General features: G+C 63.7%; 2 protein-coding genes across 2 annotated transcripts; both read left to right on the forward strand.

Annotated features, from left to right (window-relative positions):
- The first annotated feature begins 2,853 nt into the window (after nucleotides 1-2,853).
- EMIHUDRAFT_444321 (asparagine--tRNA ligase) lies at nucleotides 2,854-5,360 on the forward strand. Its single transcript, XM_005774420.1, has 8 exons — nucleotides 2,854-3,156; nucleotides 3,231-3,436; nucleotides 3,546-3,587; nucleotides 3,911-3,973; nucleotides 4,054-4,279; nucleotides 4,619-4,673; nucleotides 4,792-5,126; nucleotides 5,262-5,360. Exons 1-7 carry the CDS (start codon nucleotides 2,865-2,867, stop codon nucleotides 4,958-4,960), a joined length of 1,053 nt encoding a protein of 350 aa, XP_005774477.1. The 5' UTR covers nucleotides 2,854-2,864; the 3' UTR covers nucleotides 4,961-5,126; nucleotides 5,262-5,360.
- A 7,046-nt stretch (nucleotides 5,361-12,406) lies between these two features.
- On the forward strand, nucleotides 12,407-13,891 carry EMIHUDRAFT_240561 (hypothetical protein; the record flags this gene model as incomplete). Its single annotated transcript, XM_005774421.1, has 4 exons — nucleotides 12,407-12,485; nucleotides 12,559-12,606; nucleotides 12,783-13,492; nucleotides 13,724-13,891. 4 exons carry the CDS (start codon nucleotides 12,407-12,409, stop codon nucleotides 13,889-13,891), a joined length of 1,005 nt encoding a protein of 334 aa, XP_005774478.1.
- Between the last annotated feature and the right edge of the window lie 360 nt (nucleotides 13,892-14,251).

A 14,251-nucleotide genomic window follows, 5' to 3' on the forward strand; every position in this document is an offset into this window, starting at 1 on the left:
GCGCTCGGGTGCACCTGCCCTATGGACGGGGGGGCCTGCCACCGCAACGTCATCCGTCGCGCCGTCCTGCGGGCGGCCATGCGCAAGAAGCAGGAGCTGGACTCGCGCCGGCGCGATCGCGACCAGCGGTCGCGCTCCCGCTCGCGATCGCCGCCGCAATTTGGCGGGCGCCGCTCGTTCGCGCCGTCACGCTTCGGCGGGCGCCCAAGCTACGGCTAGCCGCGCTGTGGCCACGACCCCCACCCTCGAGCCAAGACGCGCGTAGTAGGGACCCGAGTAGGGACCCGAACAGCGCGACAGTAGGGGGGGGCAGGGGAGAGATCAGAGAGAAGGGAAGGGGCCAGGGAGAAGAAAAGGGGGAGGAGCCGAAAAAAAGGAGCCTAAACCCAACTGCGCACAAAGACACGTACACATACACATGGAGCATAACGGCGAGAGATTGGAACGCACTGATGAAAGCGATGCACGGAAATGGGCCACACCGCATAGAGTGGGGAAGGCAATCGAGCCCCACGAACGCACCGGCCACGAGACACAACAAGGGGCCAACGAACCCAGGGGGAAGCCCCAGCTGCACAAAACCAGAGGACCCCCCCCGCAGAGAGAGAAGAAGCGAAAAAGCCAGACGGCGCGCCCGAAAAAGAAAACGCGGGAGACGGCGCCCAGCGCCAAGGGGACGCGAAGCGTGGACGGGGGCAGAGGTCGCCGCCCTCCCGATCCGCGCACAAAAGAGAAGGGTGTGGGCGTGGAAGAGACACCGACGGAATGCGCGGCGGAAAGAGCGAGGGAAGCTAGACCCCGACCTAGACTTCTACGGGGTACCCGCAGTCGAACCCACCTTGAGCCCGCTCGAGAGGGCGGACACGCGGGCGCAACGCCTGGGAATGGGGCCCCTCATCGACGAGGACCTAGCACACCTGGGGATACCCGCGGCCTACACGTGGCACATCCCCATCACCGAGTGGAACGCGCTCATGAAAGCACTGCACGGAAACGGAATGAGCAAGGGCAAACAGAAGAGGGCAACCGGGAAGAAGGCGCACGAACAAGCCCATTTCGCCACCCTCAACGTCTGCGGCGGGGGCCTCGAGAGCATAGAGGGGGCGATGGAGGAGATACGGGAACTGGGCCGTGCGATCCGATGGGTAGGGAGTCTGTGCCCGGGCGGTGTCCGGTGTGGAGTCTCTCTCTGATCCCACCTGTGATGTTGGGTGCGACGCGGCCCAAAGGGTGGGGGGGTATGGTCCTGACCGCCCGAGGCCGGCAGCCGTGAGGCTGGGTCTGTCAGCAGGCGGGGAGGGTATGGTCTCGAGGTTAGGTTAGGTTAGGTAGAAAGGTGAAAAACAGCCAGGCTCGGACTGGACACCGCGAGGCCGGACTAGACCGTGTGTGTGGTCATGTGAGGTGTCTCTGGTCACTCGCGGGGAAACCATACGTACCAAAAAGTCCGAACCCAGCGTGTCCGCGTCGTGAGCCCTGGAGCTATGGCGGCGACGGAGGCGTACCTCGAGAAGCACGGCGTGACCAAGATGCTCGACGCGATCGTCAACGAGCTCGTCAGCGAGAAACCCGCCGACCCTATTTCCTTCCTCATCAACGGGCTGCTCAAGGAGGCTGGCAAGCGCGGTCAGGAGCCGGCGCTGCTGCAGCGGCTCGTGGAGCTCAAGAAGACGCTGCTGAGCGAGCAGGCCGAGGCGAGTAAGACGCTGGACGAGAAGGCCAAGCTGAGCGCCGAGGTTGACAAGCTCGCGTACCGCATCAAACACTTGTGCAAAGCCCTCGACACTGCAGAGGCAAACGGCGGCGGCGGCGGCGGCGGCGCGGCGGCGCCGTCGGTCGGGCAGATCCCCGTCGGGCACACGGCCTTCTCGTGGGCCGGCGGCGTCCAGGTCGGGGGCGGAGGCGGAGGCGGCGCGGGCGGCGGCGGCGGCGCGCCTGCCGCTGCTGTGGCGGCGGGCGGCGCGGCGGGAGGTGCCAGCCTAGATATAGAAACGGCAAGGATGAGATGGGAGGCTAAGTAGAGATGGGTATCAGGGAGCGGGTCCCCGCCCTCGCGGGTCTTTTGTGCAGGCGCCGAGCTTCCGAGCGAGCGGTACTCGTCTCGAGTGGCGGTGGCGACGCTGCTCAAGGCGATCTCCACTCCTCTCTGCGACTTCCTGCCACCTTGACTCCTCTCCACTGCTCTCCACTACTCTCCACTCCTCTCTGCCACTTCCTGCCACCTTGACTCCTCTCCACTGCTCTCCACCACTCTCCACTGTTCTCCACTTTTCTTCTCTGCTCTCCACTGTTCTCCACTACTCTCCACTGCTCTCCACTACTTTCTCCTCCTCCACCCCCCACCACTCTCCACCACCCTCCCCTCCTCTCCTCCACCCTCCACTCCTCTCCACTGTTCTCCACCCCTCTCTCCTGCTGCCACTAGGCGAGCCCCGAGGCGGAGGGCAAGGAGGTGGTCGTGTGCGGTTGGGTCAAGACCAACCGGCCACAGCAGAAGCGCCTGGGCCTCTCTCCCGGGCCGGTCCTCTCGACGCCTCCTCGCGCCTCCCTGTAGGTCGCAGAAGAAGCTCTGCTTCATGTCGATCAACGACGGCTCGTGCCAGGCCAACCTCCAGCTCGTCCTCGAGAAGGACAAGCTCGACGCCGCCGCGTGGGAGGCCGCCAAGGGCGCCGGCAACGGCGCGGCGGTGCGCGTGGCCGGCCCGCTCAAGTTGTCGCCGAAGGAGGGGCAGCAGTGGGAGCTGCCCGTGGGCAGCATCGAGATCGTCGGCCCGTCGGACGGGGGCAGCTACCCCATCCCGCCCGCAAAGATCAACCTCGAGACGCTGCGCGGCCTCACGCACATGCGGCCGCGCACGGGCGTCATGGGCGCCGTGATGCGCGTGCGCAACGCGCTGGCCTACGCGACGCACACCTTCTTCCAGCAGGCGGGGTTCCTGTACGTGCACGCGCCGCTCATCACGGGCGCGGACTGCGAGGGCGCGGGCGAGATGTTCCAGGTGACCACCCTCGACCTTGCCAAGCCGCTGCCGCAGTCGGCGGGCGGCGGCGTCGACTACGCGCAAGACTTCTTCAGCAAGCCCGCGTACCTCACTGTCTCGGGGCAGCTCAACGGCGAGTACTACGCGTGCGCGTTCGGCTCCATCTACACCTTCGGCCCACCCCTTCCTTCCGCGCGGAGACAACACGGAACAGCGCGCGGCGCCGACGCGGCGCCTTCTCGTTCTTAGGCCCGACGTTCCGCGCGGAGAACTCCAACACGACGCGCCACCTGGCCGAGTTTTGGATGATCGAGCCGGAGATTGCCTTTTGCGACCTCACGCAGAACATGGACTGCGTCGAGGGCTACTTGCGCCACTGCTTCTCGCATGTGCTGGCCGAGTGCGGCGAGGACCTGGCCTTCCTCGAGGACTACGAGGTGAAGCGCAAGGAGGAGGCTGGCGAGGGTAGAAGCGGAACACGCACTCTTGTCCCGCAGCTAGCGCTCGAGGGGGCTCTCTCGGTGAGGAGGCGAGGAGTTCGTACCAGCGACTCATTCTTCGTAGGCTGGCGAGCCGCTTGAGGAGACGCTGCGCGCGCGGCTCGAGGTGGCGAGAGATGGGGAGAGATGGGGAGAGATGGGGAGAGATGGGGAGAGATGGGGAGAGATGGGGAGAGATTAGCTTGAGGAGACGCTACGCGCGCGGCTCGAGGTGGCTGCACCTCGGCCGCACCTCAGCCGCACCTCGGCTGCACCTCAGCCATACCTCGGCCATACCTCGGCCGCACCTCGGCCGCACTTCGGCCGCACCTCGGCCGCACTTCGGCCATACCTCGGCCGTACCGGTTCTATCTCGGCCAGTTCTCGGCCAGACCTCGGCGCGTCTCATGTGTTCCAGCTCTCTTCTAGCTCCCTCCTCCCTGCGGGCAGGTGGTGGTGAAAGACGCCTTCGCGCGCGTCTCGTACACGGAGGCGGTCGAGATCGTCAAGCAGGTGCAATCTCGTGCAATCTCGTGCAATCTCGTGCAATCTCGTGCAATCTCGAGCCGCGCCTCCCCCCACCTCGCCCACAGGTGCCGGGACCGAAGGACGGCGTGGCGTGGGAGTTCCCGCCGCAGTGGGGCGAGGAGCTGCAGACGGAGCACGAAAAGTACCTCGCTGAGGTGGTCTACAAGAAGCCCGTCATCGTGTACAACTACCCAAAGAAGTGCAAGGCCTTCTACATGCGCCTCAACGACGACGACGCGACGGTCGGCGCGATGGACGTGCTCTTCCCGCGCGTGGGCGAGATGGTGGGAGGCGCGGCTCGAGATTGCACGAGATTGCACGAGATTGCACGTGCTCTTCCCGCGCGTGGGCGAGATGGTGGGAGGCGCGGCTCGAGATTGCACGAGACTGCTCGAGATTGCACGAGATTGCACGAGATTGCACGTGCTCTTCCCGCGCGTGGGCGAGATGGTGGGAGGCGCACAGTAGCAGCAGCAGTAGCAACGGCAATAATAGTAGCAATAGTAGTAGCAGCCGCAGCAGCAGCAGTAATAGTGGTAGTAGGAGTAGCGGCAGTGGTAGTAGCAGCGCAAGGCGCGGCTTTGACGGAGCTGTGGACGGCGTCTCTTCACACGCCACCGCTGTGAACAGGCTCACAGCGGGAGGAGCGGCTCGATGTCCTCCTGGCGCGGATGAAGGAGATGGGGTGAGCGGCTATGGCCTCCTCTCCCTAATCTCGCGTAATCTCGCGTAATCTCGGGTAGTCTCGGGTAGTCTCGGGTAGTCTCGGGTCATCTCGGGCAATCTCGGGCAATCTCGGGTAGGCTTCAGGAGGAGGACTACTCCGCCTACCTCGACACGCGCCGCTTCGGCTCGCAGCCGCACTCGGGCTTCGGCGTTGGCTTCGAGCGCCTCGTGCTCTACGCGACAGCGATGGGCAACATCCGCGACGTCATCCCGTTCCCGCGCACCGTCGGGCAGATGCTCCACTGAGCGCACTCGCCAAGGCTGCGCCGGGGCCGCCGCGCGGGCGCGCGCCAGCCTCGGTGAGGCGGGAGCTGGCGAGAAGCTCGCGACGGAGAGAAAGTGCCAGAGCGCAGAGGCAGAGCCCCGCCCGAAAGCCTCGAGTGTCTGTGGTGCCTCTCCGCCCGGGGTAGAGGTAAGGTAAGGTAAGGTAAACTTCTCCACACACACGAGGTGGTGGGGCAAGGGGGGGCAACCCTCGCGTCTCCACGTCTAACGACAGGAGCCCCACGGCATTTAAAGAGTGCAAGGCCCGCGGTGCGCGGTAGAGTCCGTAGACGGAAATGGTATGTCGATCGAGATGTGGTGTGGCGGAACACCTGCCCTCACGCCTCATCAGAGATGCATAAATTGGCGAGAATATATGCACACACACACGGAACACACACGACCACCTCTCTGCTCTCTCGACTACTGTTGTGGCCTAAAGTCTGCCCAGGAGCGTTGTGAGGGACACGATCTCCCGGCGTGAACACGACTAACTGACGGATCCGCTCCTGACAGTCGCACGCGCCGCGCTGCGGCGCGTGCGACTGTCTTTGTTTGAAGTTAAAAGTCGAATCAGAGCGCCGTCGGCGCTGTCCCTCGTTTTCCTCCCACGGACCGCCCGTCCGGGACCGCTCCGGGACGCACGCCGGCGAAGCACCATCAAGCTGCTGTACGGCCCCAGCATCGCCTTCCCAGGCTTAGCTAGACTGAGAGATATTGTGGACATGATTGATCTCTACAATATATACACTGACATTGAACCTCCCAGAGCTCGTCCCGGTCCGTCACGGCCATCCTCGGCCTCCGGAGGGCCCCCGGCCGCGGCGCGGTGCGGCGGAGTCACAAATCCGACGGCAGAGCACCGGGACGCGGTCGGGCGATCTGAGGCCCAACTAGGCGTATGCATTGCCCATCCAGGGCTATCACCTGGACCTATCAACAGGCGCCTGCGGCGCCGTGCTCAGGAGCTGCTGCTCCAACCTGTTCACACTTTCGTACGGCCTTAGTACCGCAGCTACACGTGTGACCGTGACTCGTGAGCTCCGACACAGGCATTTTTTGTCCAATTAACGCATTTCGCTTAATGGATGCTACTTGCTGGCACCACTCACAGTCACACAGTCAGAGGGAGCGAGAGGATCTCGCGTTGGTCGAGCGCAGCGTTCCTGCACACGGTTGATTCTCGGTGTCGGGCTACCCGGACCAGAGACCAGCTCACTCAAAGCAGCAGATCTCAGTACTAGTACAGTTGTTCACTCGGCAGAGCCCAAGCTCCAAGTGAGCAGCGAGCTCACGTCGTAGGCGGTGGCAGCGACGCTGTTGCCGACATAAACTCCCTGAGCTTGCTCGTCACGCTGAGCGTGAATCCCTCGTCATCGCTCGCCATCGCGACCACCTTGAGCAGGCATCCAACCACGATGCCCGCCTTCATTTTAGCGCATGTGAAGCTATCCCAACGATGGTAGCGCCACACTCGCGGTGCCGTCTCGCAGCCCTCATTAACGTTCTTGAGTCTCGTCCGGAAACTTCCGCTTGGGTCGAGCTCAAGAGTCGTTTCCAAAAAATGGGTGCTCTCGGCGGCTTCCAGCTTCAAAGGGGCCCAGTAGCACTCCGAACGACGGAAATCATCTCGGAAACGATCAACATCCCATGCGCTATCGTCCTTCGCAGTCACCGTGATCACATCGTCCATGTAGCGCTTCATACGGAAACGCGCTTTCGTATCATCTTCGAGCGTTTGCATCCACTCGTGCTCCATCCACGCAAGAGTCCCTATCGCCAGCGGTGGTGATAGTGCACTCCCCATCGGGATACCGCGGGCCTGCTTAAGCAAACGTCCGTCATATGTGATTACGTAGCAGTTATCCAGATCGAAATCGATAACCTCGAGCATCGTCGAGAAGCTAATCGATGCGTGTCCCCACAGGTCACCTCTCCTTGCTGCGCCCACGAGCACTTCTTCTTGCCTGTTTTAGGCACAAGTATTTTCGGGTCCTCTCCCGCGCCCGGCGGCAGATTCTTGCGCACATCGCCTAGAATGTCCCTCATCGCTACCCGCATTGCTTCTTTCGGCATGCTTGGGTAACAGCTGTCGACGTCGTTAATCTCGTAGCTAAGTTCGCCCTTCCCTCGGAGCGCCTCGGCCGCTTCTCTCTACTCAGCATTTGGGGCACACTTTGGCAATCGTGTTGAATGAAGTGTTCACCCTTCAGGCGCCGGAGTGCGAAACTCCACGCCCGGCCCACGAGGCTCAAAAGCTTCGCCATCGGATGCTTCGCGTACGGCGTGATCGGCCTCGCTTTGTGCAGCTTCCGAGCTCGTACTGCCGGGTCAGTCACATTCTTTGCCTTATACAGCGCGTATGGCGCAGTTACCCTTCCTTTGCTATCGAATTTGGTGATCTTATGCCATCCCTTCTTTCTGTAGAACCATCGCCATGCTGAGATTAGTGTCGCGTCGAGCGTTCCGTCCGTACTCAGCTGGTTCGCCCGTACCCGCGACCGATCCTCTGTCGTCATATTCTTGAGCAGTTCCTCAGCTCCATGCTTCTTCCTTTTATATGCCGTGTCCTTAAGAGGGTACACGCGCGTATAATTGCCGTTTGAAGTGTCGAAGAGCGTGTCTAGCGTCTTCTCGTACGTGACGGGGCACGTAACAAAACACTCTCCGACATTCTTGTCGAGCCACCCTATCACGCTTCCTCGCAGGACACTCCTCACCTGAGCAACCTGGTTCGATGTGATCGCGTCTTCACATGGCATACACGTCTCATCCGTCTCCTCAAGAGTCTCAGCAAGTATCCGTTTCCACTCGCGCTCTCCCCCGGCTTCACGTACACTCGTGGGAAGGCTTCCGAGCGCCTTGTCCCATGCCACACGCATGTCCCTCGCTGTCGGGACGGGCACATTCTTGTTGCTCCGGCGTAGCACCTCGGCGTGAGGGCCGTTGTACTCTCGCCCGATGCAGAAGATATGCCCCTCCGTCATCGGCAGAGGCTCGAACCCGAAAGCGACAAGTCGCTGCTGTATCGCCTGACAGGCGCATCTCTGCGGCCTTTTAGGGTCGCTGACATTGGAGAGTCTCTCGACGACATTTTTCTGCCGCGTGCCACTCGGGGAGAAGGCGTGTAGACCCCAAATCGGGTCCGGACTTCGGACCCGATTACGCTGCCGCCTCGCGCGCGCCGCTGCTGCCCTCGCCGGCAGCCGCCGCGGTCGCAGTGCCATCGTGCGGACTGGCGGTCGACTCGCCACATCGATTTCAACTCACGCGACGCGCTCGGCCTCCGCTGGCGGCTGCCGCAAGAGCGGCTGGCTCACGGCAGCGTCTCGCCGGTTGCCGGATAGGAGAGTACAGAACGTCTGGAGTGTAACTGTGTACGTGAGATCGGTTTTGATAACAAGCACGGTCGATCCGTCAAAGCGATACACTCGTTCCTATCTCGCTGGAGGGCTGGCACGGAGCTCTGTGCCGGCGCACACAGGAAGAGCCGTGCGGCAAGAAGAGCTCGATGGGGAGTGAGAACCGTCAAACGTGCTCACGGAGGTTTCGGAAGTCCACCCTGATGCGGTCGGTTCCCCCCAGGTTTGAACGCGCAGCTCGCAAGACTCGTCGAGCACTCGCAGCCTCTCTGCGCCTCTCATGCTGCCGCACTGCGGGATGTTCAGTCTTTCCGAAAGATATTGTCGAGTTTTGGAAGCTGCGCGGTCAAACCTGGGGGGAAACAAGAGCGTCACGACGGACTTCAGGTTACACCTAAAGCTCTTCTGACGCTTCTCACTCCCCATCGAGCCCTTCTTGCCGCTCGGCTCTTCCTGTTTGTCGGCACAGAGCTCCGTGCCAGCCCTCCAGCGAGATAGGAACGAGTGTATCGCTTTGACGGATCGACCGTGCTTGTTATCAAAACCGATCTCACGTACACAGTTACACTCCAGACGTTCTGTACTCTCCTATCCGGCAACCGGCGAGACGCTGCCGTGAGCCAGCCGCTCTTGCGGCAGCCGCCAGCGGAGGCCGAGCGCGTCGCGTATCGATCGAGCTCGCGATCCGGGCCGTGGAGCCCACGAGGAAGACTTCGTCTGCTGGGACGGAGTCCCGACGCTCGCTGCGTCCGCTGGAACTGGGGTCTACACACCTTTCGTGGCCGCGTCCCGCAGTGGATGAGGGTTGTTGTCACGGGCTCGACGCGCGGTATAGGCCGTACTGTGGTGGAGACACTTTCGCGCGCCGGCCAGAACACCATCTTCCTCGGGTGCCGTGATCTGGAAGCCGGCAGAACCTGGTGGTGGGTTGTGAGCGGGTGAGGCGCGCCTGATCAGCCGCTGTCTCGTCGGCCATGCCTGCCAGGCTGCTCTCGACAGCGCGCAGAGGCCACAGGGCTGCGCGCGGTCCGCACAGAGGTCTCAGACGGCCTCCGACCGGCCTGCGCAAGGGAGGGTGAGGTAGTTGATCAGAAAAGTGCGGCGGCGACGGTGCCGCAAGCAGTCGGGAGGCGTGTGGGCCGCGGGACACAAGGCACCGAAGAGGGGCTACTTTAGGTGAGATCCGCTGGGAGTGCCCAGGCACCCATCGCGTCCCCACAAAGAAATGCGGCCTCGGGGCGCCGGCTGCTCTGCGTGCATCTGCTCTGCGTGCAGATCGGCGGGCGCTCCGGAAGTCCTACGACCCATCCCATGAAGCGCCCGCCCGGCGCCCCTAGCACGGCGGTCCGCACCTCGCGCGCTTCGCCCGTGCCGCGGTCCGCAACACCGGAGCTACCGCTCCCATCGTCGCTCGCATCCCTCACCGACCTCAGCGCCACCCACATCCGCGACTTTGCGGGAAGCCTCGCGCGGCGCGTAGGGCTCGTGCTCGGCGGACCAGACGCCGACGCTTGCTGGCGCATCCTCGAGGACAACCCCGCCGCAGTAGAGTCTGCGCTAGAGGAGGCATTCGAGGAGGCGCTCGAAGCTGCGCGCGACAGCGGCGGCGGCAGCGAGGCTGTACTACCCCCCCCTCTCCGCTCGCGTCCGGTCGGCACGGAGTGGCGGTCTTCGCTGCGCGCTCGCGCCAGGGCCCTCGGCGCGCTGGCCGCTCGCCCGCACGCCGAGAGTGCAGACCCTCTGCGCCGTTGGGACGCCGCGCCCTTTCTGAGCCGCGAGCGCTTGGAATTGGACGCGCTCGACGCGCTGGTCCAGGTGCTGGCGGACTGCGAGGGCGTGCCGGCGAGAGCGCAGGAGCGCGCGGGATTTCTCAACAAGCACTGGTGCTCCATCTGCTACGTGGAGGCGGTGCGGCCGGCGACGGCCGAGGAGATTGCCGCGGGCGTGCCGACCGTTGAGTTTGTCTTCCGATCGCCCTGCTTCCACGACATCTGCTTAGATTGTGCTCTCCGCGATGCGGTGGAGCACGGTGGCGACGCTATGCGGCTGGAGCACCTGGATCTCAAGTGCCCCATCTGCCGCGAGCCAGTCAGCTGGCCGTGGTCTAGGAGCGAGCCCCACGTGGCTGACTCGCTCAACCGAGGGCTGGGGCCCTCGCTGCTGCAGAGCAGCACCTACCGCCTTCCCGACGAGCGCCTGCTCGAGCTCATCACGCCCGAGCGCGTGCGAGAGACGAACCCGGTGATGCCCTTCCAATCTGACCCTCCCCAGCACTTATCCGCCCACCTCCACCCCCCTCCTCGCGCCTCTGTTGTGTGCGCAGGGCGGGAGGCTGCCCCTCCACGCCGCCGTCGGTGCGACCGACTCCGAGGCGGTGATTCGCCGGCTCGTCGAGATGCACCCCACGGCTGCTAGCTGGCAGACCGTGGTGCGTTCGTCCGCGGGGCTCGGCCCGCTGGCTGGTGCAGACCGTGACGCTATATCTCGCACCCTCACCCCTTTCAGGCCGGGGAGCTCCCGCTCCACGTGGCCGCGGGGTGCACGTCGTCCCCCTATATCATACGCGCGCTCGTCGACGCCTATCCAGACGGCGTCCACGAAGTCAACCAGGTGCGCTCCCACCACCCCCACTTTGCCGCGCGCCGCACGCCACCACACGGGTTACGCGCCCAGGCGGGCGAGATGGCGCTGCACAAGGCCGCCTACAACGTGTCCCTTCCGGTCGTCCGCGCGGTGTTGGAGGCGTACCCTGAGGCGCTGCACGTGGCGCAAGCGGTGCGGGCCCCTCCCTTGCCGCGTCGCCCTTCGGCACCGTGCCCTCACCTCGCACCCTTTTGCTCGGGCAGGCTCCAGCCCACCAGTGCGCGGCGGTGGAGTCCGGCCCCACGCCGGGGCGTATCGCGGAGCTGCACAACCGCAATCCCGACGTGGCCGCGCTGCTCCGCGGCACGTCGGCGAGGGTTGGCTGGTTCCCTCGATTCCTCTCCTTTGCCCGGTGATGCCCATGTGGCGTCGCGCCCTAGATCGAGTGCGGGCGTCTCTCTGCCCGACTCCCCCTAGTCCAATGGCATTGCTGCTCAGCTGTAGTTCAGTTGCTAGTGTGTACGATGTTGCTCGCGATCGCGCACGCGCATTTCTTCAGGCGTGTCGTTCATCGGCTGTGAGTCGAGCGTCGACGGCTCTCTCTAACTAATCGTGACACGTGCTCGATGACGATGTGTGTGTACCTCTATGAACTAATGTCGTACTCGTAGTACGACTCAGAAATTTGTTTTCAACTTCCTGTCCTGAGCAAACCCACCTACCATGGAAGGTCAGCTCACACGTCACAGTGCTCATTGGTGCACTGTGCACAGTGCTCTGTGGCGATGTGTACCCGCGATGCGCGATGGGCGATGCGACACACAGTCACATACACACAGAACACACGTACCGCAGTCCACACGTTCACGTATAACGTACGACATTCTCGAGAGCCGTAAAGCCGTGGCATGCAGAGAACACATGACGCCGTCGCGGCGCTTGGTTCGGCGCGGCACATACGAGCTCCGTACAGTCTTCTGCCACATGCCTGTGGCAGACCACGCCGACCAGCCGCCCGCCTCGGCTGTCGCTCGGCTCGCCGGACAAGCGGGGAGGGGCACGTGCGCCGGGGAGAGACACAGGCAAACCCAGCATGCAGAGGGAGATGCTGCCTCAGAGCAGCACAGTCTCACCCGCTCAGTCTCACCCGCTCAGGAGGGGTGCGCGTGCGCCGTGTGCGCGCCGTAAGCATAGATGTCATTGTGCGCCAAGTCGAGGGAGGCGCCAGCGCGCCAAGCGCTGTGCGCACGAGCCCCTCATCCGCTCAGGTCCATGGGCTCAGACGTGTCCGCCTAACAAGAAGGACCTGGTTGTTACCGCAGACCGGCTGCGGCGTGCGAGGCTCAGTGGCGACACCTCGGGCTCGAGAGTGGAGAGAGCTCGCGGAAAGCTTTTACATGCTATGTTTAACTTGGTGTGGCTCCCAGGGGTTGCCCGTTTACACGGTGCTAGACACGGTGGGGGCCAGGGTTCGTGATTTCACATGGAAACAGCGAATCGGTTTCACTTTCACTTTCACTTCACATTTCATGTGAAACGAAATTTCACCTTTTCGAGCGAGTGTGAAGAGTCGTGTGAACGTGATGACGGATGCTCCCACCGAGTTCCGACACTCTGACACTCACTTGCACATAGGTGTTGGCTCCCAAGCAGCAGCCAAGATGAAGGAGGCTGGAGATATTGGTCTCGCTGATATGAATCTCATGGCATGCTGTGGGCGAATACGGTGCTGATGGTGGGATGAACTCTCTCCGCAGTCGAGAGTCGACTCTCGACGCATCGGGAGGGCGGCGGCGGCGGTGTAGGGGCGGCGGCGAGCTCCCGGTTGCAAATACTCGCCTCACAGTCTCTCTCTCTAGGGCCGCTCGCGGCGGAACTCGGTGGCGGCGCCGTGCCGCTTCTGCTTGACGTTACAGATGATGCCTCGGTCGCCGCCGCCGCCGCGAGCGTCCTGGCCACAGGGAGCCAGCTGGACGCGCTGGTGAACAACGCCGGCGTGCTTCTGGAACGCAAGGGCACGGCGTTGGCGTCCATCGTTGAGCCCACCTTGCGGGTGAACTTGCGAGGCGCCGTCTCGGTGACCGCCGCGTTCCGCCCGCTCATTCGAGATGGGGGGCTCATCGTCAACATCTCGTCGGGCGCCGGCACGTTCGTGACGGGGCAGCTCGACCCCTCGGTTCGCGCGAGGCTGGAGGCGATGGACGCGGCTCGCCTCCAAGAGGCCATCGCTCGCCTCGCAGCCGCGGCCGCCGCGTCGCCGACGCACCAGCCGGACGACACGCCCATCTACGGCGTGAGCAAGGCGGGGCTCAACTACTACACTCAGCTCGAGGCGCGCGAGAACCCGCGCCTTCGCGTCGTCGCCTGCTCGCCGGGCTTTTGCCGCACGGCCATCGCCGGTGCCGACGCAGACTACAGCAGACGTGAGCCCAAGGAGGCGGCGCTCGGCGCGGATGTGGTGGTAAAGCTCCTCTTGGGCGACCTCGGCCGCGACTCGGGACGCTTCTACAAAGAGTGCAGCAAGCCGGGCACCTCGCTCGAAGCGGCACGCTCCAAGCAAGAGCCGTGGGTAGCGAGCTTTGCGAAAGGCAACTTTTGCGCCCTCGCGCCCGCGCAGCAGCGGAAGGCCATTGACGGGCCAGAAGCGGCTCCGCAAGCGACGAGCACGTCGTCAGCCCCGCCGGCCAAGCGCGCAAAGGCGAGCCACGAAGCACCGCCCGCTGCGCCTGCCGCCGCCGCCGCCGCCGCCGCCGCCGCGTCGTGGCAGGTCTTTCTCGGCGGTTCCTTTCGGCCATACGAGGAGCCCGTGCAAGCGACGATCGAGGCGGCGTGGCAGAGTGCCGATGCCGCAGTGGAGGTGACGATTCGCGGCCAGGCGTACGTCCTTGACTTTGCGGAGAGCAGGCAGCGCCAGAAGAGCGACCCATCGCGCTCCCGAGCCATCAAGCGCGTCGTGTCGCTGTCGTAAGGTAAGGTAAGGTACGGCTTTAAGGTAAGTAGGTAAGGTAAGGTAGATTTCTCCACACACACAAAGTGGTGGGGCAAGGGGGGGCGACCCTCGCATCTCCACGCCCGGACACGGGCAGGAGCCCCACGGCATTCAAAGTGCAAGCACTGGCCCGGTGTTACCTTACCTTACCTTGGCCCGGTGCACGTGGGTGAGCGGCGGCCTGCCCCTCCCTCCCGACAAACCAACTCCCGCACACACACAATCGCACTCTGGCCATCGAATGACTCCGAATGACTCACTGTGTGTGCTAAGACAGAATCTCCGCAGACATCCAAAAACGCTAAACGGGCCGTGCCGCGTTTGTGGTGTCTTCTCAAG

The sequence above is a fragment of the Emiliania huxleyi genome (genome assembly GCF_000372725.1).
Source record: "Emiliania huxleyi CCMP1516 unplaced genomic scaffold EMIHUscaffold_311, whole genome shotgun sequence".
Taxonomy (NCBI): domain Eukaryota; phylum Haptophyta; order Isochrysidales; family Noelaerhabdaceae; genus Emiliania; species Emiliania huxleyi.

What these genes read in the sequence shown, in the direction of transcription:
- EMIHUDRAFT_444321 (XM_005774420.1), top strand. Translation starts at nt 2,865, where the DNA reads ATGGGCGCCGTGATGCGCGTGCGCAACGCGCTGGCCTACGCGACGCAC. An exon ending in CGCTGCGCGCGCGGCTCGAG is followed by an intron (nt 3,588 to 3,910) that starts GTGGCGAGAGAT and finishes CCCTGCGGGCAG; the next exon opens with GTGGTGGTGAAAGACGCCTT. An exon ending in CGTGGGCGAGATGGTGGGAG is followed by an intron (nt 4,280 to 4,618) that starts GCGCGGCTCGAG and finishes CGCTGTGAACAG; the next exon opens with GCTCACAGCGGGAGGAGCGG.